The 27,352-nt window shown below is 43.1% G+C and overlaps 1 protein-coding gene across 1 annotated transcript in view; it reads left to right on the forward strand.

Moving 5' to 3' along the window:
* Positions 1 to 27,352, forward strand: part of SNX29 (sorting nexin 29) — a 551,607-nt gene that overhangs the window by 22,821 nt on the left and 501,434 nt on the right. The window contains exon 4 of the mRNA XM_079945062.1: positions 20,086 to 20,210. Coding sequence (XP_079801188.1) covers positions 20,086 to 20,210 — 125 coding nt within the window. The remainder of the gene's footprint in view (positions 1 to 20,085; positions 20,211 to 27,352) is intronic.

Below are 27,352 nucleotides of genomic sequence, written 5' to 3' on the forward strand. Positions count from 1 at the left end.
TGTCCTGCCTCCTGTGCATTGAGAGGGTTCTGCAGAACGCAGATTCCCACCTGTCACTCCCCCATGGAAAACCTTCCACTGGCTTCTCTTTGCTTTGGGAAAAAGACCCACATCCTTAGCAGCCTGGAGGGCCCCATACCTCTCCCCTGGCTCTTTGCTCCTGCCACCCTGCCCTGGCCTTTCTGTTTTTTTTTGTTTTTTGTTCTTAAAGCCTTTCAGTAATTTTTCAGGGGAACCTTCCAGACCCCTGATATGAATCCTCCACACTCCTCTCCAGCCCTGGCCATCTGGACCTGTTTTCCTTGCTCTGTACCATGGACTGGCAAACTCTTTCTGTTAAGGCCTGGATTTGGCCTCAGGCTGTATTTTGCTGACCCCTGCTCTGTACTGTTAGATTCTATAAACCTCTGTTTCTCATTACAACACGTCTGTGTGATGAATCGATTACATCTGTCTGCTCCACTGGATGACCAGCTGGAGAGAAGCCTGTTTTGCTCACACTACGTCCACAGCGCCTGACACATAGTTAGTGCTTAGTAAGTACTTAGTGGATTACTCATTTGTTTAACAGTTAGTCACAGACTACTTGGTGTCACAGATACTGGGTCTTTCCAAATATTTCAGACAGATTTCTACCCCTCAGGTGGCTTCGTGTCCACCTGGGAAGATAGTCCAGTGAGGCAGTGATCACAACATGCGATGCCGAGGGCCATATCCAGGGGGCTGTCAGATGCCCTGGGCAGGCTGGTGTGAAGGTTCATGGGCTCTCAAGGCCTGAATCTGGCGCTTCCCCTTTCCAGCTGCATCACTAACTTTTCTAAGCCCAAGAATTAGGTCTACTGTGATACTGTGACTTATAATAAGAAATACACATGATTGTTCTTTGCCCCATTCCTGGTACTGACCTCTTAAAACCCCTGGAATTTCTGAAGTGGTGATAGCCAGAAAGGTGTCTTTTGTTATGTTAATGTAGTGATTTCTGGAAAACACCAGAAGTTGGAGGCTGGTTGCCAGGAGAACCAACCACGTGATTAGAGGGTTGGAACTTTCAGTCCCATCTCACCACCACTAGGGAGGGGAGAGGGGCTGGAGATGGAGTTCAGTTGCTGATGGTCAATGATTTAATCAAGCCTATATAATGAAGCTTCCATAAAAACCCAGGAGGATGGGGTTCAGAGAGCATCTGGGTCGGTGAATACTTGGAAGTGCGAGGAGAGTGGTGTGCTGGGAGAGGGCCTGGAAGCTCTGTGCTCTTTTCCCATACCTTTCTTCCATCTGGCTGTTCCTGAGTTATATCCTTTTTCTTTCTTTTTTTTTTTTTAACATCTTTATTGCAGTATAATTCCTTTACAAAGGTGTGTTAGTTTCTGCTTTATAACAAAGTGAATCAGCTATATATATACATATGTTCCCATATCTCCTTCCTCTTGCGTCTCCCTCCCACCCTCCCTATCCCACAACTCTAGGTGATCACAGAGAACGGAGCTGATCTCCCTGTGCTATGCAGCTGCTTCCCACTAGGTATTTGTTTTACATTTGGTAGTGTATATAAGTCCATGCCACTCTCTCACTTCATCCAGCTTAAAGTTCCCCCTCCCCATGTCCTCAAGTCCATTCTCTACGTCTGCATCTTTATTCCTGTCCGGCCCCTACGTTCTTCAGAACCTTTTTTTTTTAGATTCCATATATATGTGTTAACATACGGTATTTGTTTTTCTCTTTCTGATTTACTTCATGCTGTGTGACAGCCTCTAGGTCCATCCGCCTCACTACAAATAACTCAATTTCATTTCTTTTTGTGGCTGAGTAATATTCCATTGCATATATGTGCCACATCTTCTTTATCCATTCATCTGTCAATGGACACTTAGGTTGCTTCCATGTCCTGGCTATTGTAAATAGAGCTGCAATGAACATGGTGGTACGTGACTCTTTTTGAATTATGGTTTTCTCAGGGTATATGCCCAGGAGGGATTGCTGGATCATATGGTAATTCTATGTTTAGTTTTTTAAGGAACCTCCATACTGTTCTCCATAGTGACTGTATCAGTTTACATTCCCACCAACAGTGCAAGAGGGTTCCCTTTTCTCCACACCCTCTCCAGCATTTATTGTTTCTAGATTTTTTGATGATGGCCATTCTAACTGGTGTGAGGTGATACCTCATTGTAGTTTTGATTTGCATTTCTCTAATGATTAGTGATGTTGAGCATCCTTTCATGTGTTTGTTGGCAATCTGTATATCTTCTTTGGAGAAATGTCTATTTAGGTCTTCTGCCCATTTTTGGATTGGGTTGTTTGTTTTTTTGTTATTGAGCTGCATGAGCTGCTTGTATATTTTGGAGATTAATCCTTTGTCAGTTGCTTCATTTGCAAATATTTTCTCCCATTCTGAGGGTTGTCTTTTGGTCTTGTTTATGGTTTCCTTTGCTGTGCAAAAGCTTTTAAGTTTCATTAGGTCTCATTTGTTTATTTTTATTTCCATTTCTGTAGGAGTTGGGTCAAAAAGGATCTTGCTGTGATTTATGTCATAGAGTGTTCTGCCTATGTTTTCCTCTAAGAGTTTTATAGTGTCTGGCTCAGCGGCCATGGCTCACGGGCCCAGCCGCTCCGCGGCATGTGGGATCTTCCCGGACTGGGGCACGAACCCGTGTCTCCTGCATCGACAGGCGGACTCTCAACCACTGCGCCACCAGGGAAGCCCATTTTGAGTTTATTTTTGTGTATGGTGTTAGGGAATTTTCTAATTTCATTCTTTTACATGTAGCTGTCCAGTTTTCCAAGCACCACTTATTGAAGAAGCTGTCTTTTCTCCATTGTATATTCTTGCCTCCTTTATCAAAAATAAGGTGACCGTATGTGCGTGGGTTTATCCCTGGGTTTTCTATCCTGTTCCATTGATCTGTATTTCTGTTTTTGTGCCAGTACCATACTGTCTTGATTACTGTAGCTTTGTAGTATAGTTTGAAGTCAGGGAGCCTGATTCCTCTAGTTCCATTTTTGTTTCTCAAGATTGCTTTGGCTATTGGGGGTCTTTTGTGTTTCCATACAAATTGTGAAATTTTTTGTTCTAGTTCTGTGAAAAATGCCATTGGTAGTTTGATAGGGATTGCATTGAATCTGTAGATTGCTTTGGCTAGTATAGTCATTTTCACAATGTTGATTCTTCCAATCCAAGAACATGGTATATCTCTCCATCTGTTTGTATCATCTGTAATTTCTTTCATCAGTGTCTTATAGTTTTCTGCATACAGGTCTTTTGTCTCCTTAGGTAGGTTTATTTCTAGGTATTTTATTCTTTTTGTTGCAGTGGTAAATGTTTCCTTAATTTCTCTTTCAGATTTTTCATCATTAGTGTATAGGAATGCAAGAGATTTGTGTGCATTAATTTTGTATCCTGCTACTTTACCAAATTCATTGATTAGCTCTAGTAGTTTTCTGGTAGCATCTTTAGGATTCTCTATGTATAGTATCATGTCATCTGCAAACAATGACAGCTTTACTTCTTTTCTGATTTGGATTCCTTTTATTTCTTTTTCTTCTCTGATTGCTGTGGCTAAAACTTCCAAAACTATGTTGAATAATAGTGGTGAGAATGGGCAACCTTGTCTTGTTCCTGATCTTAGAGGAAATGGTTTCAGTTTTTCACCATTGAGAACAATGTTGGCTGTGGGTTTGTCATATATGGTCTTTATTATGTTGAGGTAAGTTCCCTCTCTGCTTACTTTCTATGCCTACCCATCATAAATGGGTGTTGAATTTTGTCGAAAGCTTTTTGTGCATCTATTGAGATGATCATATGGTTTTTCTCCTACAGTTTGTTAATATGGTGTATCACATTGGTTGATTTGCATATGTTGAAGAATCCTTGCATTCCTGGGATAAACCCCACTTGATCATGGTGTATGATCCTTTTAATGTGCTGTTGGATTCTGTTTGCTAGTATTTTGTTGAAGATTTTTTTTTTTTTTTGCGGTACGCGGGCCTCTCACCGTTGCGGCCTCTCCCGTTGTGGAGCACAGGCTCCGGATGCGCAGGCTCAGCAGCCATGGCTCACGGGCCCAGCTACTCCGTGGCATGTGGGATCTTCCCGGACCGGGGCACGAACCCGTGTCCCCTGCATCGGCAGGTGGACTCCCAACCACTGTGCCACCAGGGAAGCCCTGTTGAAGATTTTTGCATCTATGCTCATCAGTGATATTGGCCTGTAGTTTTCTTTCTTTGTGACATCCTTGTGTGGTTTTGGTATCAGGGTGATGGGGGCCTCATAGAATGAGTTTGGGAGTGTTCTTCCCTCGCTGTATTTGAGAAGGATAGATGTTAGCTCTTCTCTAAATGTTTGATAGAATTCGCTGGTGAAGCCATCTGGTCCTGGGCTTTTGTTTGTTGGAAGATTTTTAATCACAGTCTCAATTTCAATGCTTGTGATGGGTCTGTTTATATTTTCTATTTCTTCCTGGTTTGGTCTTGGAAGGTTGTGCCTTTCTAAGAATTTGTCCATTTCTTCCAGGTTGTCCATTTTATTGGCATAGAGTGGCCTGTAGTAATTTCTCATGATCCTTTGTATTTCTGCAGTATCAGTTGTTACTTTTCCTTTTTCATTTCTAACCTGGATGCCATTTTAAATTTACCATCTTAGGAAAAGTTCTAGGCAGGACTGTGAGGGATTGGCTTCTGGTTGCAGCTGGTGAGTCTAGCTGGTTGGATGAATATCAGTAGGAACCTTGGAAAGGATGGTGCACTGGTGTATCTGCCAGGGCTCTTTGGTAAGAGGCAACAGAAATTTACTCCAGTTGAGGATATTGTGAGGATATTGTCATCATGGAATTGATGACAGGTCAGGTTTGGAAACAGGAAGGAGTCAAAGCAGCTTTGGAAGTCTCCTAACCTGGAAGCAGGGTCCACTAAATGGTCTCCTAGCAGGAATGGTCCAGTTAAGGCCCTGCTGCAGGAGTGGACACCAGCTGTTTTCTGACTCGCTCTCATTCTGCCCAAGGTTGGCGTTCCAGGGAGGAGGCACCTGAGTGACCAGTCTCAGGTCATGTGGCTGCCTCCCGGCCACCAGCAGAAGGATTGGCTGATGGAGCTTCCTGGGACCCTGTTGACTTACATAGTGCGACGTTGTCTACTTGGGTTCATCATCATCCCCCCAAGACAGTGTCCAGTAAGGAAGAAATAACCCTCCAAAATGAAATCTGGGTGCTGTTATGAAGGTGGAGTGAATATAGGGTGGCCAAATGCACAGCAGTTATCCCTGTCACTGCCATATTATAATCTTTCCCATGACAGTTCTGTGTGGTTTGAAAATACCTTTAGGCAGTGGAATGGGGCTGGAGCACAGACTGCATATTTTCCCAGCTTGGTCCTCACTCTCTACCACATCCCTTCTTGTTTTCCCAGCACAGAGTTTCCCCAGATGAGAGATTTGTGTCATTGCAGGTACTTAACATTATTTTAAGTGTTAAATATCACAGCATTACATTCTTTTCAATTGCCCAGTGGCTCAGTTATTCTCCTTTCAGTTCCTTTTAAATTGCAGTGATATTGGGGGAAAGACTTGGTTTGGTATTAATATTAAGCTGAATTAAATTAAATTGCCAATATTTGATCATTTTTTGACATACCAGGATAGTAGTATCATACAGTTGAAAACAGTATCTCAAACACCCCCTGCCTCTCTGTAAACAGAGCTTACAGGTTTCAAGCACAGTCCTCCCCTGACAGCAGCAGAGACAGGATTTTATACTTTATTTGGATGGTATTTACTTTTAGGGCTACTCTGTTGAGGGCCCACAATGTTGGCTTTACATTTGCAACTGCGATAGAGTTTTTCCTTTTAAAACAGGTTTATACAAGTCGAAAAAGTGAGTCGGACTCAAGACAAGTAAGTAATAGAAATATCGTCACGAGTGACAGAAGTGGCCGAGGTGTCTGTGGACAGCAGACGTTGAGGAAAGAAAAAGCGGGCTGGACCGCAGTTGTTGGGTATGGGGGCCTACGTGATATACAGTACTATTCTGTGAAAATCCCAAGTGTGAGTATGCTCGTGTGTGAGTGTGCCTGCCCGAGTGTGTGAGTGCTTGCGTGCCTGAGAGATTTGTTGGTCTTGCGAGATTACCCGGCAAGATGCAACAGTCCCCGCGTGAAGTATAAAACAACATTGACAGGAAGAGAAGTGACAGGCAGCGCTTGTTTTTTCCCATCAAATTTTGTCCTCAGAAACTGGCGGAAGTGGTGGCAGTCATGATGCAAGGGCTCCTTGTCCCATTCTGTTGGCCTTGTTCTCCTGCTTTGTTTTCCCCTAAGGACGACCCGTTCTTGTGCTTCGTTAAAATTATTCCTCATTCTATCAGTCAGACTGGCCTGTGGGGAGGCTGTCTTGTATCTTCTGAATAGTTTGCCTTCTAGAAAGAATGGCCCAAGAGCCCAGCAGGCACTGGAAGTTACCTCTAGATATGCCAGTGCTCCACAGATGCTGCTTCTTCCCATGTGGAATTACAGAACATGCTGAGTTTTCCCGTTGAGTTAGAAAGAGCAACCCAAACTGTGGGGCAGCAGAGTGAGCGTGGGATTTGGAGCTCAGAGTTTGAATCCTGGTGTTGCCAGTTCCCGGTGTTGGACTGCGGGCAAGCTTCTGACTTGCTTGTGCCTCAGTGTTCTTGTATGTAAATGGGGAGAGTAGTGATAATATTCACTTCCTAGAGTTGTGAGTTAGTTCATGTGCAGCCCTTAGAACAGTGCCTGGCAGCTAGTAAGTTTCTAGAAATTGTTAGCTGTTGTTACTGCCATTATAATTTTGTGTGAAGTGTCTTGACACTCTGCCATTATGGGTGGCAGTGAGTTGGCTTTGGGTGTTTGCCTCATTTAGAAATTGTAAATTTTTGTTACTCGTTCAGGTGACTATGTCAGAAGAAATCAGAGAGGAGAATTTCTTCTCCTTCCAAAACATGCCAGGGAAGAGAGCTTTGTTTTGGTGATTTTTCTTTACCTGTTAAGGAATTCAAAACAGTTTTGAACTTTTTAGGAAGCTAAACAACAAACAGCTGCTCTTTGCTGTTCCCTAACGTTGTTTCTTAGAACAGCTGAAGACTGTCCTGTGTATTCCTCTGGACGCTTATGAAACTGAATGGCTTTTTCAGACATTCCTTTTCCTCTTTTAAATGTCTCTGGATTTCATCACGTGATTTTTTAATCTTCAGTTTGTCACAGGTTTCTCACCAGCCTCTTAGTGGTTTGAGGTGTTGACTGGATGTTCTAATTCTTCTCATCCTGGCAAAAAGCCCTGGGGTTCATTAATTGGATTTCTTATCTCCCCAGCCCTGTGCACTTGGTTTCCACTTTGAGGCTCTGTGGTAGATAATTCCACATTGCATATTCTTTCATTTTACTTTATTGATCAAATGAATTGATTTCTTTTTGAAAAAGATAATTTTTAGCAAATGGGGAGCCCTAGGGCATTTAGCAAATCTGAGCACATTTCCATGTGAATTTTAATATTTATATTGTTTATATTGATAGCTGCTTAGAGCAGTGCTTGGCCCATAGGAAATCATATGTAAGCACGGTCATCATCAGCATCACCCCTATCCTGGTGTGGAGAGAGGCCTTGAGCATGGAGTATGAGCTTTGGAGTCAGGCGTACTTATCTTCATGCCCACTCGGTCCACAAATCACCAGTTACCAGCTGTGTAATTTAGGACTTGCTCAGCTTCTCTAGGCCTCTCTTGCACGATCTGTAAAATTAGATGACGATCGTGGTACCCACTTCCTAGGGTTGAAGTGAGGATTAGGTGTAATATTATTTGCTTGATACACCCAGTGAGAACTTAGTAAGCGCAATACACTTTCTTCTATGACTAGACATACCAGTGTTTTGGCTAATTTGGAAACTAAAGGCTGGAATGATTGCTCATTAATTCCTTCATTTAGCAGATACTTGTTTATCGGTCACTGGGTTGGCACTGGGGCTGCAAGCTGGATGAGATGATTGCTGTTCTCAAGGAACTCAGAATTGAGCCTGGGCAATGGACATGTAAATTGCAGACAGGCATGGTGGCCCGTGGTAATAATTACATAGTATAGACGTGAGAGGCGAGTACAGGGTCTTTAGTGGTCAAATGGGCAGGATGGGACTTCCAGGCAGCAGGAGTAGCAAATGTGAAGATGCAGGGGTGTGTGAGAAAGTAGTGGAATCACGGATGATGTGCTGTATGTGTTGGGAGATGGGCTGGAAGGTCAGTAGGTTCTTGGCTTGCTGTCATGGGGAAGTGTTTGAACTTTATCCACTAGGGTGTGATTTCTTAAACTATGTCTATGTGTATACTCTTTTCACAATTTTTGCCGTTTCCGTATACCATCTGAGCCAGAGATTGGCTTGAGGTGAATTCAAGGCCTTGTCTACTCTGGTCTTGTCATAAGCCGTCAGTGAAATCAAAGATTGATGGCTACTTCTATTTTTTTCTTTTTTTTTGGTACAGAGGCCTCTCACTGTTGCGGCCTCTCCCGTTGCGGAGCACAGGCTCCGGACGCGCAGGCTCAGCGGCCATGGCTTGCGGGCCCAGCCGCTCTGCGGCATGTGGGATCTTCCCGGACCGGGGCACAAAGTCGTGTCCCCTGCATTGGCAGGCGGACTCTCAACCACTGCGCCACCAGGGAAGCCCTCTATTTTTTTCTTGACATAGTAAAATGATTAACCTAAAAATGTGTATTTATGGTCCCCCTAAAATTATGTCATGTACCATATACCCATAGTAAACTGTGGTAAGAAAGATAATGACGTTGTCAGATTTGCATTTCAGGAGGGTAGCTGCTGATCAGCATGCCAGGGGGATGGGCAGGTGAGATGGGACCTGGGGTTGGAGCCAGAGGCCGTGGCTCTGTGCAGTAGGCAAGGAAGCTGAGTGGAGGTGGTGGTATTGGGAGAAGGGACGGAAGGCTTAGGACCGAGGCTTGGTAAGATTGACTGACATGGGGGATGAGACATAAATGCTCTGGCTCTAAGAGATGACCAGAAATCAGAACAAATGTATATTGTTTTAAATTTTGTTTGTTTTATTTATTTTTATATTTTTGGCTCTAGTAACAGGCTGTACATTTTATTATGAGTGGCCTTTGCTTTTTCAGAGGTACATCTGTCCTTCAGAGTTGCCTGCATCTTATTTGTTTTTGTTTTTTTTAACTGGAGTGTGGATGATTTACAACGTTGTGTTAGTTTTTGCTGTACAGCAAAGTGAATCAGTTACACATATGGATACATCCACTGTTTTTTAGATTCTTTTCCCATATACGTCATTACAGAGTATTGAATAGAGTTCCCTATGCTATACAGTAGGTCCTTATTAGTTATCTGTTTTATATATGGTAGTGTGTATGTCAATCCCAGTCTCCCAATTTATCCCTCCCCACCACCCGTAACCATACGTTTGTTTTCTACATCTGTGACTCTATTGTTTGTTTAAAGGAGGCTTTTGGTGTGGAGTTTTCTTTCTCCTGGGCTATGGACTCTGACCAAACTTGAAGATCCCTTGGCCACTGACTTTGGTTTTTTTTTTTGACCACACTGCGCAGCATGCGGGATCTTAGTTCCCCAACCAGGGATCGAACCTGTGCCCCTGCAGTGGAAGCTTGGAGTCTTAACCACTGGACCACCTTGGCCACTGACTTGATACACATTAACCGTTTCCTCACCGCTTCTGCATTGAGGGGCTCTTACTTTTCCCCATCCTCTTTTTTCCTTTTGATTTACCAGCTTCTTCAGCTGACTCCTTCTCAGCTGCCATCTCCTGTTCCTGACTTTGAAGCCCCTCATCTGCCAAAAGCATCCCAAGCGGTGTTTGTGTCTAGACCAGAGCTGGAGGGTCTGTCCACCCCAGAGAAGACAGTTACTGTGTTTATATTAGTAACTTTAAAAAATGGTCAGAAATGATGATTTAACCGGTTTAAAAGTTGGTTATTTTTCTAATTTCTGGTTCCTCTGGTAGAACATTCATTTGACTTCATTTTACATGCCTGCCTGCCATCCTCAGGCCTTCACACGAACAGTATCTTTTTTTTTTTTAATCAATTTTTATTGGAGTATAGTTGCTTTACACACACTGATAGTATCTTGAAAACTACTGCCTTGTGAGTTTTCACTGTTACCAAGCTTGCATTTTTTCTGGTTCTTTGTCAACTGTTTTTTTCCCCCTCTTTTTTCTCTACCATATCCTCTTCTCCCTCCCTCTGGGTAACTTATGTTAATGATCAAGAATCGTTTGTTCTGTGTGTTTCTCCACATTCATTTAATCTTTTACAATTAAAATACATGTGTATACATACACACGCACGCAGGTTTTATTGCCATTGTCTTACAAAAATTGAATTATATATAATGTTCTGCATCTGTATTTTCTCTCTTGGCACTACCCTGACAAAACCTTTCCAAGCTAGAGTTCTAAAAATTCTTTTTAAAAGCCTGCATTATATTGCATGATGCAGATATACCAACAGTTGCCTATGAAGTAATACTGACTTTGTTTCCAATTTTTACTACTATGGACAGTGAAACAACAGACATCCTTGAGCATGTTTTCTTATGTACTAAGGATTTTTTTGGGCAGAGATTTCCAGGTTGGGTTGCTGGGCCAAAGAGAATGTGTTTATTTTTAATAGTTGTGGTCAGGTATCTTTCTAAAAATGTCTACTGGCAGTGCATGAAACTACCCTTTTCTTCCTTCCTAATAATAGTTTTGAGTGTTGTTTTGAAGTTTTCAGTCTGATGGTTGAAAAGTGGTGGCTCACTGTCATTTTAATTTGCATGTTGATTGCTAGTGAATTTCAGTTGTTTTTTTTTTTTTTTTTAATATTTGTGAGCTATTTGGCTTTGCTCTCTTGTGCAAAGCTGCTTCATATTGTTTGTCCAATTTCTTGTTGGATTATTTGTCTCCTTGTCAATTCGTGAGAGCTCTTTGTATATTATAGTAATTAATTAACCTTTCGTCTGTTTCCTGCATTGCAAATATTTTTTTTCAAATCTGTCCATTATCTTTGTAGGCACAGGTAATAGTATCTATTACAATACTACATTTAAAAATTTTTACATAGTTAAATGTCTTTTTACTGATTCCATATACCAACCTACCAGTTTCTGTGTTTTCAGTGTTTTAAGATCTTCCTCAATGTTAGAGTATGCATGTGGTCTTTTACATTGACTTACAAGATTTTTCATGTGTACAGTTAAGCCTTTGATCCATCTGGAATTTATCTTTGTAGGGTTTCTGAGATAAACTAAAACCAATTTTGGTTTCTTCTAGGTGGCTGCCACCTTTCTCAGAGATCTTTTTGGCTCATTATCTCTGGGCTGCAATTTACTTTCGTTCCATTTACTTAGCACAGAGAGAGGGTGCTCTAGGCCAAAGCACGGAGGACTAATTGAGAGCCCTGCGCTGATCTGATGCACTGGTCCCAGCACCCCTGGCACAGCAAGGAGTGGGAGAGAGCCTTGTACGCTGGTGCCGTCACGCTGAGGAGGAGGAGCCCAGCCTTAACCCCAGCCCTCATTATCCTTGCTCTAGATGAGTTTGCCTGAATTTTCAAGGATGCTTAAGTCTACCCATCTGATAGTAGATGATGCAAATAATTGAGAGGACAGGCTTATGGAAGCCCAGTGCTCTTCCTCTTTCTCTCCCTCCTCCTTCAAATGGGAATCATACCATTTATATGACACTGTAACTTGCTTTTTTTTTTTTTTAAAATAACTTGGCCATGTATTATGGACATTGTTTCAGGTCCCTAGGTAACATAATGGTGCAGCCTACCATCCATGGCTTCTTTATGTGTAATTAAGAAAGAAAAACTAGTGCCAGTTTTAATTGGATAATTTCATCAACTATGAGGCACGCTTGGATTTCCGAGACCTTAAAATGTGGGGAAGAAAGGTGCTTCTAGGTTGTTTAGGTTTGGCATCTCATTCTTTTAAAATTTCTACATAATATTTTGTAGTGTGGAGGTGCCATAACCTATTTACTGTTTTCCTGTTAATGGACGTTCAGGTTGTGTCTAGTTTTGTTTCTGCTTTTACTATTATAACAATGCCGCAATAAAAATATTTGTGTACATGTATGTCTTTGCCTACTAATGCTTTTATATTTAATTGTTTATTTCAACTTTAAAAAAAATAAATTTATTTTATTTATTTTTGGCTGCATTGGGTCTTTGTTGCAGTGCGTGGGCTTCTCATTGTGGTGGCTTCTCTTGCTGTGGAGCATGGGCTCTAGGTGCGCAGGCTTCAGTAGTTGTAACACGTGGGCTCAGTAGTTGTGGCTCGCAGGCTGTAGAGCGCAGGCTCAGTAGTTGTGGTGCACGGGCTTACTTGCTCTGTGGCATGTGGGATCTTCCTGGCCCAGGGCTCGAACCCATGTCCCCTGCATTAGCAGGTGGATTCTTAACCACTGTGCCACCAGGGAAGCCCTATTTCAACTTTTAATTTTGAGATAATTATAGATTCACATGCAGTTGTAAGAAATAATGTAGAAAGATCCCATTTACCATTTACCCAGTTTTCCCCAGTGGTCACATCTTGTAAAATTCTAGGCCGGCATTTCAAATTTCGCTAGTTTTACTTATACTTATTTGTGTGTGTGTGTGTTTAGTTCTGTGCAGTTTTATCACTCTGTAGGTTCATGTGTCCCCCACCACAGTCAAGATACAGAATGGTTTCATCACCACAGGGTTCCTCCTGTTGCTTTTTTATAACTATACCCACCTCCCTCCTGTCCCCTCCCTCCCCATCCCTAACTCCTGGCAACTACCAATCTGTTCTCCATTTCTATAATTTCATCATTCCAAGAATGTTATGTAAATGGAATCATACAGTGTGTAATTTTTGGGATTGGGTTTTTTTTTCCCCTCAGGGTAATTTCCTTGAGAGTCATCCAGATTGTTGTATGTGTCCGTAGCGTGTTTCTTTTTATTGCTGAGTAGTATTGCGTGGTCTGGATATACCACAATCTGTTTATTCATTGAAGAATATCTGTGTTGTTTTCAGTTTTTGGCTACTGGAAATAATGCTGCTATAAACATTTATGTACAGGTTGTTTGTGTGAACATAAGTTTTCATTTCTCTGAGATAAGTACTCAAGAGTACAATTGCTGGGTTGTATGATATTTGCATATTTAGTTTTATAAGAAACTGCCGACTGTTTTCCAGACTGGCTGTACCATTTACATTCCCACCAGCAACGTGTGAGTGATCCAGTTTCTCTGCATTCTTGTCAGCATTTAGTACTCTCATGATTTTCTATTTTGGCCATCCCTATAGGTGTGTAGACATATCTCACTGTAGTGTTAATGTGCATTTCCCCAATGGCTAATGATGTTGAATGTATTTTCCTGTTCTTATACGTGTGTATCCTCTGGTGAAATATCTGTTCATGGTTTTTGCTCATTTTCTAATTAGTAGTGCTTTTATTTTTATAGGATAAATTCCTAGACGTAGGATTGCTGGGTCAAAGTGTACAGGCATTTGAAAAAATTGTACTGCCTGGTCTCTTTGCAGAAGGATGTAGGAATTCACGTTTATATTCCAATCAGCAGTACCCATTTACATGCACTCTTGCTACGTCTGTGACTGGTTTGAAATTGATAGTCCTAAGTTGATATCTTAGTATCTGTGACACTTTCCTGGTCACTAGTGAGACTGGATATCTTTTCCTATGTTTATTGGCCAACTGTATTTCCTCCCTTCATGGTTTGTTGGTTCACCTTCTTTAATAATAGTCTTTTAATTTTTTGAGTTGCATAGCTTTTTTTTGTCCATTTGTGGAAGCTCTTCGTGTACTATGGCCCTTAATTTTTTTCAGTTGTGTGCTGTACATATTTTCTCCGGTCTATCATTTATTGTTTTACCATATTTATATCTTTTGCCGTGTTGAAATTTAAACATTTTATGTGGTTAATTCTATGAACCTTTAATAAAATTTTGCTTTGAGAGTATTCTGTCCTGAGGTTCTTCTGTATTTTTCTCTATCATTTTTTCTCCACTTATATATTTTTTTTATCTTAACCCATCTGGAATTTAGCTCTGTGATGGTTTGAGACAGAAGTTTGTTTTTATTTTCTTTCAGCCCTATAACCACTTGGGTCAGTGCCGCTGGTTAAATAGCCCATTCTTGCCCATCTGAGTTGAAGTGCTACCATTATTATATATAAAATATTTCCATATTCATTTGGACTTTTGGAGGGCGGTTCTCTATACTGCTTCATCAATTTGTTTATCTCTGTACCCAAAACCACACTAGGCCAAGTCCTTCCTGTGATTAGTATTGGAATTGTATTAAATCTATACATTAATTTGGGAAGAATTAACATTTTTATTTTAATAAATCTCATTTAGGAAAACAATATTTCTATTTATTTTGAGCTTTACACCTTTTAAGAATGTTTTTCTTCATATAGGACGTGTCTTTCTTATTAAAAATATGATTTATTTTACTGTTGTTACGTTGTGAATGTAGTTTGCCTCCACCATTTTGTTGACTTAAAAAAATCAACTTTTAATGTTAGTTTCTTTTATTGCAAAATTTTAAATTTGTGGGTTAGAAACTTTTTTATATCTTTTTGTAGATATGCTTTTTTTCACTTAACATTATAATCCGAGCTTTAAAAAAAAATGCCATTTCAAGTTTCCAGTAAGCCTTTTAATAGTTGCATGTTTTTTTTTCTCACCATAACTTTTTCTTTCCCTTTTTTTTTTTTTTGCGGTATGCGGGCCTCTCACTGTTGTGGCCTCTCCCGCTGCGGAGCACAGGCTTCAGACGTGCAGGCTCAGCGGCCATGGCTCACGGGGCTAGCCGCTCTGCAGCATGTGGGATCTTCCTGGACCAGGGCACGAACCCGTGTCCCCTGCATTGGCAGGCGGACTCTCAACCACTGCACCACCAGGGAAGCCCTCTCACCATAACTTTGATGCCATATTTTTTGATTCTTTTTAGCTCAAGGTAGCAATATTTCTGGTTCTTGAGACATGAATACTTTTTAAATGCTTGTTTTAGAAAAAAAAGCTAAGTCAGAAAAGCATAGAGGCAAGAAAGACATCAACAGTAATTATTTTACCAAGTTGCTCTTAATTTTTCACATAATCCCCTTCAGATTTTTTTGTGTTTTTTTTAGCATAGTTGAAAACATACTTAATATACAGTTTTGTACCCTGCTTATTTTTCATTTTATGTAATAAACCTGTTGGCTTATCATTATAAGCTCTTGGTAAATAAGGGCTAAATGGCATTCGATTTTGTGTTGTATTATCGTTTAACCAATTCCCCAAGTGTCAAATCTTTGTGTTTTTAACTTTCCACAGTTGTAAATAATGTTTTGAATATTTTCATTCTTAAATCTTTATCTGACTTGCAGATTACAACTGAGGATTGATTTCTGCCAGTAGAATTCAGCGGTTAAAGGATGTGAACCTTTCTGAAATTTATAACACATAAATGTAGGGCATGGCCCATTTCAAATGACTGTCATGTGATGGCCTTGCTGTAGTTGATGATTGTACTGTCTTAAATCTGAGGTATGGCTAATGCTGTTAATGGCCCGTTTTTATGGGTACAGTCGACTCCGTTCTAGGTGACATGGGAGCTTTCCACACGAGGATGATCCAATCCATTTTCATGATTGTACTTTTCACCAAAAGGTTCTAGTAAAGCTGTAACATAGTGAAAGGATCAATTTGAAATTATGCTGCTAGGAGGTTAATTTGATGCAGTTCTTAAAATGCAGTTTTCATTGCTGATCCTTTCTGTCTCACATTTGCCATAAATGTCTAACATTTGCCATAAAAAAGTACAGGATTCTTAGGATTCTTATTATAGATTAATGTGGCAGGTTAAGCGGTCTTGAAATTTAGGACACAGCTGAGGAAAACCAGTGCTTGCAGAATTTTAGCAGCAAACCAGTTAAGCTCGTGCAATATCCAGCCGTGCCGGCCGCCGTGAGAGAGTTTTAAAGTCAGCAGGAGGAGGTTATTTCATTTTCCACTCGTTAACTCCTTCAGCAAGCTTTTCCCGGGACCTCGAGGGCAGGTTTTTTTAAAACAGCTTAACTGAAGTCTAATTTACTTACCATAAAAATCTACTCCTTGTACATGTACAATGCAGTGATTTTTTTTAAAGTAAATTTATAGAGTTATGTAACCATCACCACAATTCAGGTTCAGAACATTTTCATTGCCCCAGAGAGTTCCCTTGTGCCAATTTACAGTTAATTCCTGATTTCAGCCTTAGGCGACGCTAATCTACTTGCAGTTTCTATGTATTTACCTTTTCTCGACATTTCATGGAATCATACAACGTATGGCTTTTGGGTGTGACGTCTTTCCCTTAGCATGATATTTTCAAGGCTCATCCTTGTGTCAGTACTTTATTCCTTTTTATTGCTGAATAGTAGTCCATTGTATCGATATACCACATTTTATTTATCCATTCATCTGGTAAACAGCTATATGCATAAAAACTTGAAGTGATTTTCTTGGCTGGTGCTTTTTAAAAAAATTAAAACATTCACTGTTAAGTGCCCTGCTTAAATTAAGAACATGGCCAATTCATTAACTGATAGTAGAAGTTAGATGTGAGAAAATGCCGTGGAGGCAGCCAATCCTCCCACCGCCTCCCCTCCCCTGCCGCGTGTCAGAGAGCACTCAGCAGAGAGCATTCTGGGAAACAGGAGAGACTGAGCTGAGAAAATAATGAGCTCCATGAAAGCAGGTGCCCCTTTCATTTTTGCAGAAAGTATCATATGCCTGAGTCAAGGTGAGAAGAAATGGAAAATCTTCAGGTGACATGATTATAAATCAGTGCCCAGAGCGTGCTCACTACAAGCTGAAGGGCTTAGATTCATGTAGTTGGACCAGTGTGTTCTCCTTGGTTCCCTAGTCTTTTAAAAAAAAATTTTATTTATTATTATTAATTAATTAATTAATTTTGGCAGCACCAGGTCTTAGTTGCAGCATGCAGGATCTTTTAGTTGCGGCATGTGGACTTCTTAGTTGCAGCATGTGGACTCCTAGTTGTGGCATGCATGTGGGATCTAGTTCCCTGACCAGGGATTGAACCTGGGCCCCCTGCATTGGGAGCGCAGAGTCCTACCCACTGGACCACCAGGGAAGTCCCTTGGTTCCCTAGTCTTAACTGACCTGGATTTGGATTCCAGATTATACAAGATCTCCTGAGATGCATCTCTCACCTAAGTATACATAAAGTCCATGTTCTGAGTTCTTCGAGGGGAGGGACCATATTGGTCACATATACCACAGATGGCAGGCATTGTGCTAGGTGCTGTCGCCACTAAGGTGAATGAGGCGTGATTCTTGCTCTCTGGAAACTCAAGTTAGCAAGAGGAGACAGCTGTGGAAAGCAGATTATTAACAGAGGTTGACCAAGTGCTGCAGCAGAAGGAAGCTCAGCATGAGGAAGCACTCAGGAAGGCTTCCTGGAGGAGGAGACCCTTGAGCTAAGTCTTGAATGACCTGTAAATATAAGCTCAGGTCAAATGGGGAGGTGAAAAGGGGACATGGAAAGGGCGTTAAGTAGAATGGCCTTCAGCAAGGCAGGCATCATAATAAACTAATTATAGGACTAACGCCCACCTGGGTTTTCTGCTGTGTTGGGTTGATTGTGACCTATGTGCATCTAGAAGGGGAATGCTGCAGATGTAAGCAAACCTTGGGGACTGGGTTTGTGTTGTTCACCTGTATTCCATTCCCCTTAGGGGCCAGATGTTATTATAGAGTTGGTGGGGCAGTTACTGACTTGTGCACTGGAGCCAAACAAACCGACGGGGATTGTTGGGTTAATCATTGTATTTGCAGATGATTCGTTTAAAGATGTGGTTTATTATGGAGAACTCTAAACACAGACCAAGGTTTTTGCCCTCCTCCCCACCCCACCCTGAAACAGGGCCCTGGTCAGGCTCCGTTTTGCTATGCCTTGCTTTTGGTTCCTGTGGGATTTAGATAGTTTTGGCGGGTGTCCCAGCTTTCAGGGAGCCCTCAGATGTGTGCCTGTGTGGATATGCAGAGAGACTAGCATATGCACATCTAATATTTAAGAGTGACATCTGCCACAGCAAAAAGGGTTGTATCAATGTGAGGGAGTATTCTGGGACCCAGGGTTCAACGTTAATCACCTTTATACCTATCCACTGAAAAAGCATTTACGGAGCACACACTGTGTTCCAGGCACTGAGTGAGCTAGGTGCAGGGGAGCCAGGAGGACAAGGTAGGAGTTGGAAACCAAATAGTGTAGTTGAGGACAAGTTCAGTTTGGGATGCCAGGTAGGGCTCCTTCCTGTGGAGGACGAACTTTTTTTTAAAAAGTTTTTATTTTATATTGGGGTATAACCGATTAACAATGTGATAGTTTCAGGTGCACAGCAAAGTGACTCAGCCATACATATACATGTATCCATTCTCCCCCAAACTCCTGGAGGGCTAACTTTGATTATTGGCAGTAGTAGCCTAGAATTCTGGGATGGATTAGTGATGTCTGTGATGGGCACAGACTAGAGGATAAATATTCGTGTGCTGTGTATTTGCTGATGCTGGGTTAGCATTTTCTGGTGTAGACAGAAGACTTGAGTAAAGGTGGCATATGGGAGGGAGTTGACTTTTGTCTTAGAATAAAGCATGTTTGTCTTGGTGGCATGGGGTGTAGTGGAAACTACCTTGGATCAGCATGGGGGTGGGTAGGGCTGGAGTACCCATGTTGCTGCTAATTATGTACTTACTAGGTACTGTCTCTTAAATGTCTCTAAGCCTCAGTTTCTTGACGTGTAAAATGGAGATAATAATACCTGCCTCAACCATATCATAATGTTGATGGGAGGAGCTAGTGAGATCATGGATGTGAAGATGTTTTACCACCCACAGAGTGATAGACACTTGTAGTATTATAACTACAGGTGTGGGGGTGGGTGGAGCAGGAAATGCCTGCAGTTACGCAAGGATGAGCCAGATGGTGGTGGCTGCAGGGTCTTTGCACTGGGTCTGTCTGCCCAGCCTGCTGCCTCTTGTCATATCCAGGTCATAAGGTTACCTCCATTCGGGCCACAGAATCTAAGCCTGTTCTTGCCCTGGCTCCACCTGCCACCTCATCCTGTTTTATTTTCTTCAAAGATCTCATCAACTGATATGGTCTGGTTAGCTTATTTGTTTGTGTATCTTCCCCTGCTAGAACCATGGAAATGTGGTGAGGCAGAGACCTTTTCTGTCTCACTCCCACCTTCATATCCTCAGAGCCTAGAACAGTGCCTGGCACATAGGAGAAGTTCAGGATTTCTTAACATTTGTTGCATGAATGATTGGAAGGGTCTTTGAAGTCCACAGACCCAATTGGGCTGGGAGCCCAGGATCCCTGTGAGGATTGTTAAGAATTGAGTGTAGTTGCTGTGACCTCATCTCTCTGAGAACATGTTCCTGAATCTCCCATTTCTTTGGTTACTGATAAATCAATTCAGTTAAATGCACAGTAATTGTAACGTAATTGACAATTCCATCAACTCCGGATCTGACTTCACAATGTAATCTCTTACAACAAAATAAAGGACAGGAATCAGAATTCATATTATTTTTTAGGATATGTAACAGGCCATGAAATTACACAGTGTTTCCAATTTGGCAGGCTGGTGAATTCAATCTCTTAAAAGATAATCTTGTTTCATAAAGGACATGATATGAATGAGAGTTGAAACTTGTGAATTGGATACAATTAACACCCAACCCCTCCCCACACAGAACTGATTTGTTTTTAAATTGGCTTTTTTTTTTTCTTTTCCCCTGCTGGCTGGCACCAGTTCCATTTCCCCTTGTTTCTTGTGAATTGTTACTGTGCTTTCACCAGTCTGATGAACTTGGCTAGACTGTGCCGGGCTTCCCTAAGTTATGTGAAATGAACATGAATGGAGGTGGGTGTGGAGTCAGTTACATGTCAGTTACCTGTCTGTAAATCCAGGTGTCTAGTGTGTACCCTCACCAGCTCCCTGGAGATGCCAGGGCCGCCCTGTTGTTTCTCTGCCTTCACAGGGTGGATTGATGAATCATTGGTTCTCTCGCAGGGTAACCTGTCTGTGTGCCCAGTTTGAGGCCGTCCTGCAGCATGGCTTGAAGAGGAGTCGAGGATTAGCACTAACAGCAGCCGCGATCAAACAGGCAGCAGGCTTCTCCAGCAAAACCGAAACAGGTACTGCTCGGCCTGATGCATCCCGGAGGATGTTCCTTTCTCTTGTTCTTTTAATTTGTGTTTATTTTTTAATAGCGGGCAAGGCAATCATCGTGCGGGACTGGTGGGGGCCAGTGGCACGTGGTGGTGCAGAAATCCGTGGTAAGGATGTCTTACTTGCAGTCAGTTAGGGTGTTGTCTGGTTTCTTAATTTAAATGAAGTCAGCCTTTGTGCAGAATTCTCAGAGCCATGTGTTGTGGTCTCCGAGGGGCTTGGGGGACCTGCAGCTAAGGTGCTTATCTCACCGACATGGTGTGGCAATTGCTGTGAAACTAATAATCTGTTCTAACTTCATGCACAAGGATAGCACGGCATTTCATAATTAAATCTGTCTTCAATAACAGCAGCAGAAACCAGGCAGGTCTCTGAGCTTATAGTTCCGCTGCCATCCATTTTAACATTGTCACAGCATTTCCCTTGTCCTGTGCTGCTGTGTCTCTGATGACAGGGATAATGCTACTAATAATAATTCAACACTCATGGGTACTGGTGCTAGCCTAGCACTTTGTTAGTCTTTTATATAAATTAACTCGCTCAGTTCACACAGTAGCCCTGTGAGTGGTGGGGACCTTCATCTCTCTTCTCTGTGGTACAGATGTGATCTGTCTGAAGCGGTTTGCTTTGGATCTGAACTTTGAAGTGTGTCATGTCGTATAAACAACATCCTGTGTTCCACCCCACTCGCACATTTAAAAGAGCAGGTTCTTTCAGACCCTGCTTGTGGCTGCCGCCCTGAATTCCCAAATCCTTCTTGTTACTGTGATATCAGTGTCACTGCTGAGTAAAATGTGTCACCTTTTGCTAGTTCACCTCCTTTCACAGCAGAAAATCAGCGCTCACCGTGTTTGGTAGAGGTGTTTGTGGAGATTCTCTGCCCACTGAAGCGAACCCTTTGCCTTTCCCTCTCATGTTGGCGTGTCTCCTTTCCCTTTTCTCTCACCCCTTCAGCAGATCTTTCATCCCTGTTCATCTCACCGGTTGCTCATTTTCAGAAATGAATGTGGGTCCTGTTAGGGTCAGGGGATGGCTGCAAGAGGGATTCCTGTCATCGTTGATTTCTCTTCTGTGTTCCCAGGTCCCTTCCTTAGAAGTCAGGGACATAGGGGGCCAGTTCAGAGAAGAGCTGGTGTCAAGGGCCTCAGTCCTCGTAGAAACCACAGCCAGCTGCCTTGGCCACCTCGGATGTCAGCCTCAGTCGTCTCGGTGACATTTTATGTACAGGATGCTTCCCTGAGCCTCTGTGTGGGGATGCCGTAGGGCTGGTTGATGGCTGTTTGAGGACATGGCTTTTCCAAGAGTCCTCCTTGGCTTGCTGGGCCCTTGTGTTTCTTCTCATTTCCTTCTTACCTGTCTGTGGGGCAGCTACCTCAGAGGAACTGGTGTGGAATAGACCACCAGGCTCTGGGCAGCTCCTGGGCATGGCAGAGGCAGCCTGGCTTTGGAGTCAGACTCTGAGGGTAAGTCTGGCATGACCCTGGGAAAATGCCCCTCTGTGCCCTCATTGTTTGCACCTGTAAAGGCAGAGCATCTGGTCTCCCTGCCAGGCTGTCAGGAGGCTTCAGTGAGACTCTCATGTGAAGCACCTGCTTCAGTTCATAGACCCGCCCCCCCAATAAATGTTTAACCAGCTACCCTCTTCTCCCAAACACCCTTTAAACTTTTAATCTCTTTCTCCACCTCACCCCCTCTTGAGGCTCTGACCTTTTTTTTTTTTTTTGCAGTACGTGGGCCTCTCACTGTTGTGGCCTCTTCCGTTGCGGAGCACAGGCTCCGGACGTGCAGGTCCAGCGGCCATGGCTCACGGGCCCAGCCGCTCTGCGGCATGTGGGATCTTCCCGGACCGGGGCACGAACCCGTGTCCCCTGCATCGGCAGGCGGACTCTCAACCACTGCACCACCAGGGAAGCCCGAGGCTCTGACCTTTTAACCATGAAGAATGGCTCTACCTATTCCCATCCAGACTAGAATTCTTATCTTTTTGTTACTTGGCCCTGATAATCACAGAAGCACCTACACGTTCGCAAGACATCGCCAGCCTTCACCTTCTTGCTGTCTCCCTGCATCTTAGCATGATTTCTACACTTGCATCCTGAAGAGACTGATGAGCAGTCTCTGGCTTTGCTTTTGTCGAGGAGGGTGTGCTGGGCAGCTTCCTGGCCAATTAGAAGCGAAGGAAAGACCAAACTAGCTTAGCTCTGGAGTAGTTGCCGAGGGCTTGTGTCATCATTGTTGGCAGCGTTCATTAACCATTCCCGGGTGTAGGATGGTCCTTGGCTGATTAAAACCTCTTTCCTGCCCTTGAATGTTTGATTAAAAACCTCATGAGAGAAGGGGCAGGTGTTTCTTCAGCTGCTCAGAGTTGGAAAAGATAAGATCAATGACTTCTTATGGTTGTTCTTAAAGCCATTGGAATGACCTTGCCATGCAGAATGAATAAAATGAAGTCTGAAGAGAAGGATCCGACGGGAATGAGCGTTGCTCTGCTCCCTTGTCTCTGCTGGCTGCTGGGCTGGGCCCTCTATGTAGCTTGGCGATCGGACGGCAGGGTTGAAATCCCCGCTCAGCGACTTGTCACACATGAGCTCTCTGGGACACCTCCTCTCTGAGCTTCTGTTTCCTCGTGTGTAAACTAAGGGTGATAACGGGATCCGCCTCACAGGGTTGTGGTGGGGGCTTGAGGCCTTGGTACTGGGCTGCCCGAGCTGGTGCGTGATGTTAACATGCCAATAACATTCCAGCATAGGTGATGGTGTCTTTACTTTTCAGATGATGACACTGAGCCTCAAGTAAGTTAATACGTGGCCCAAGTTCCCATGGCTGGTAAATGGGCAGAGCTGAGGATTCCAACCCAGGTCAGACTGATGTCAAGAAGTTCCTGGCTCTTCCCCGCTCCCCACCTCCCCTGGCAGCAGGCCTGATGCCCATTATTGCCCCTCTGTAGACCACTCTAACTCAGTGAACTGAATTGAAAGTGACAGGAGAGAATGAATAACGGTGAATTAATCCACAAGCCTGTTTCATTAGCTCTGTTTCTAGATGAAGAGAGAAAAGCTGAACTTCAGAGTAATGACTGAAAAAAATGACATTGTTGAAAATCACAATACAGTAGATAATACTGAGAGTCTGCCGGGGCATGACTGCATTTGGTTGTCTGCGGTTAGGGAGCCTGTAGGACTGAGTTTGGAAACTGGTGCCCTTGCACAGCGTATTAAAAAAACTTTTTTTTCAAGTTGCCAACATTTAAAAATTATGAGATTTTATGTTGAAATATAGATTTCTAGATTTTCTTAAACTTGAGGATCTGTGACTCTGGGCCTACGTGTACTGTTGACTTTGTTTGGAGCCCAGCACCCCTGCCCTTTGTAGATGGGGCAAAAGTACTCCAGGTCACCACAGTCTCCACCCCTCCCTATCGCCCCGACACTTGAGACAGAATGTCGGTTGCCATTTATTGTTGTACCGTCATTATTGTTCCCACTATTCTAATGGGAAATTCAGCAGTTTTCAAGGGTAAACACCTCTCAAGTTGTAAGCCTTTGAAGCCAGTTTCTAGAGTGCTAAAACCGTTGTTTTTGTCAGTTTTGTTCAGTTTTATAGTTGCTTTTTGGGGAGAGGATTTGTTAACCTTCTCACTGGCCTGTAGCCAAAAGTCCCTTATTTCTTGTTTTTGTTTTGATTTTGAATACATTCTTGTCTTCGCATGTATCTGGTATTTTCGACTGAATGCCAGATGTTGTGTATGAAGAATCGTAGAGATAATTTGAAGTTTGGAATGATGGTATCTTTTTACAGAGATGATTTACTGTTGCTTCCAGACAGTTAGGGTAGAGGGAGATCAGTTTAATCTAGTCAAGGGATCAAGCCAGTTCACACCTGGCCTTTAGCATTTGTGATGCCTGATGTATTTCTAGGATGTAGTTCTTCGGGGTTTCCAGCTTATATCAGTTTCCTGGAGTTGCCATAGCAAATTTGCACACCCCGGGTGGCTTAAAACAACAGAGAGAAATTGACTTTTTCACAGTCTGGAGGCCAGGAGTCCAAAATCTAGGTGTCGGCAGAGTTGGTTCCTTCTGGAAGGCTCTGAGGGGAGGGTGTGTTCCTAGCTTCTGGTGCTTGTTAGCCATTCCTTGGCTTGTAGCTTTATCACTCTAGTCTTGGCCCCTCTCTTCACATGGCCTTCTTTCCTCTGTGTCCATGTCTCTCTGTGTCCCCTCCTCTCCTTAGAAGGACACCAGTTGTGTTAGATTAGGTCCAGTATGACCTCATCTCAATAAATTACACCTGCAAAGAGGCTTTCCCCAAATAAAGTCTCATTCTGGGGTTCCAGGTGGACACGAATTTTGGGGGGCACTATTCAGTCCAGTACACAGCTGAATCCCTGAGGTGTTTTCCAGTGCCCTTCCTCATCTGCAGGTCCCGAACTCTAATTTTTTTTTTTTAAAGACCCTGTGGGAATTCTGAAAGCTCCACTTAACTTCTCATCAGAGAAGCTCTGTAGTTGGGAAAAGCCTTAGGGCAAAATAAGGCCCTATAGACAGAAGTCATGTCTGTCGACTTCCCTTCTCTTTGGGATCTGAGTTCCTCCTGTCTTTCTTGCCTTTGCAGAGCTCCTAGTCCTTCACTTTTGCTTTAATTAAAAAAAAAAAAAAAGGCTGGCATTTTCAGTTGCTGTTTTTTTCGTGGGGGAGTTGGTCTGGTTCAAGCTAATCTTTCACAGCCGACAGTGGACCCTTAGAGTGATGCTTTCAGCTTGTGCCTTTTCCGGTGGCCAGATGTGCCCCCTCTGTGCATGACCATCTTCTGTTACTTTTCTATAAATCAGGTACCAGCTTTTCCTTCTGAGGTCAACTGTAGCCTGGGAAAGGGAGTTTGCAGGCAGTTTTCCTTCAGTTTTGTGATGATTTTAATCAGTACCCACATACATCCCCCATTCCCTAGTTTGCTGTCTATTAGGTGGTTTTGTATTGTTTGTTTTTGATTTTAGCTTGGTATTCAGGTTTCTTTTTTTGTGTGTGTGTTACGCGGCCTCTCACTGTTGTGGCCTCTCCCGTTGCAGAGCACAGGCTCCGGACGCACAGGCTCAGCAGCCATGACTCACGGGCCTAGCCGCTCCGCGGCATGTGGGATCTTCCCGGACCAGGGCACGAACCCGCGTCCCCTGCCTCGGCAGGCGGACTCTCAACCACTGCGCCACCAGGGAAGCCCCTCTTTTTGTTTTTGACTTGGGAGGTTTTTACCCAAACATCCCTGACCTGTGAAATGTTGGTAAGGTAAAACATCATTCTAAGCAGGTATGCTGCCAGCTCAGCAGTTATGCCGTCTTGGCGGGCATGGGAAACAGTGTCCATCCCAAACTGCAATCCCTTTGAATAGATCGTCCAGTTAGTTGAGTTACGCAGGAGCCAGAGAAGTTTAGAATAAGATCACCTGGTGTGTCTTCTTTAGAATTCAGACCCCAGAAGCGAGAGCCTACTGTGCCCGGTAGAGCCGTTTCCTCTGACTTTTGACAAGTGACTGGATTTATCTGCACAGTTGATTTGCCGGTGGTGAGGTGGGAGCCTGCATTTTCCGAGCCTGTCCTGCAGTTTGTTTAACCTTTCCATTCCAGTTATGCAAGGTAGCGTGAATCATTACAGCTGACACTGGTTATTCCCCACCCAGCAGTTCTGTCCCGTCTTTCTTGCTAATAGAACTCTGGTTTTGTTCTGATGCTGGGTGGCCATGAGCTTCAGGCCTGAGGCTAACCACAGGAGGAGTAAATCTGGATCAGATCAGGCCAGCCATAATAATTTCCAGCCTGCCAGTAGTTGGTTTAGGAATAGACATGTGATGCAATTCTGACCAAAAGGAAAGGTCTGCTGAGGGGCTTCTGAGAAAGCTTCTTGCTGTTTAAACAGAGACACAAGAAGTCTTGTTTTATGGCCTTCGGTTGTTTTGTGAGACTGTGATATTTGGAGCTATGGCAGTGATGTTGTGACCATGAGGCGGGACCAAGTCTGAAGATGAAAGCTGGTACATTCAGGATGGCAGCTCAGAAAGATGGAAAGTACTTGGACCCTGATAATGTCACTGGGCTACTGAATTAACCAACTCTGGAACTGCCCTACCTCTGGACTTAATGTTATGTGAGATAATTAGTTCCCTAATATTTTAAGGCATTTTGAGTTGGATTTCTTTTTACTTGCATCCAAAATCATCCTAACTTAAACAATAGAGAAAAGCAAGACAACTTAAAAAAAGAAAGAGACCTATGCTCCAGAAATGGGAGGAACAATGTGATTAGCACATTCATCCTGGAAATGACACTTGGGTGTTTTCTGCTCTTTTCAGTGAACCACAGGTTTGGCTTTCTTAGTGTTTGCTACTGACTCATATTGAGCAGCTCTTGTGACCCAGGGGATTCGTTAGACCATTCACACCCACTGTTCCACTTTACTGCTAAAATGATTATGCATAGTCAGTAACAGTGTTCCCATTTTACAGATGAAGAAAATGAGGCTCAAAGAAATGAAATAATTTCCTTAATGTTCCAGAGTTAAAAAGTGGCAGAGCTGGGATTTCTACTCAGGCAGGCCTACATGATTGTGATTCTGAAGCTCCTACTCTTATTTTTAATGGCATATTGTTTCCAGAAAGAGGGCTGTCTGAAAGATTGTGACCCCCTTCCCCCATTTGAACTCATGAGTAAATTAAGCAGCATTTTATTATTTATTTATTTTGGCTGTGCCGGGTCTTAGTTGCTTCATGTGGACTCTTAGTTGTGGCATGCGGACTTCTTAGTTGTGGCATGTGGGATCTTTAGTTGTGGCATGAAGACTCTTAGTTGCGACATGCATGCGGGATCTAGTTCCCCAACCAAGGATCGAACCCGGGCCCCCTGCATTGGGAGCACGGAGTCTTACCCACTGGACCACCAGGGAAGTCCAAGCCGCAAGTATTGAGTAAGTTAGGAGCACTCAGAGCAGAGCTCAGCAAACTATGTCCTACCACCTGTTTTGTAAATAAAGTTTTATTGGAACACAGCCACAAACATTCATCTACTTAGTGCCTAGGGCTGCTTTTAGGCAGAGTTGTGACTGAGACTGTCTGGCCTCCTGACTTT

This window comes from Stenella coeruleoalba (genome assembly GCF_951394435.1).
Source record: "Stenella coeruleoalba genome assembly, chromosome: 15".
Lineage (NCBI taxonomy): Eukaryota > Metazoa > Chordata > Mammalia > Artiodactyla > Delphinidae > Stenella > Stenella coeruleoalba.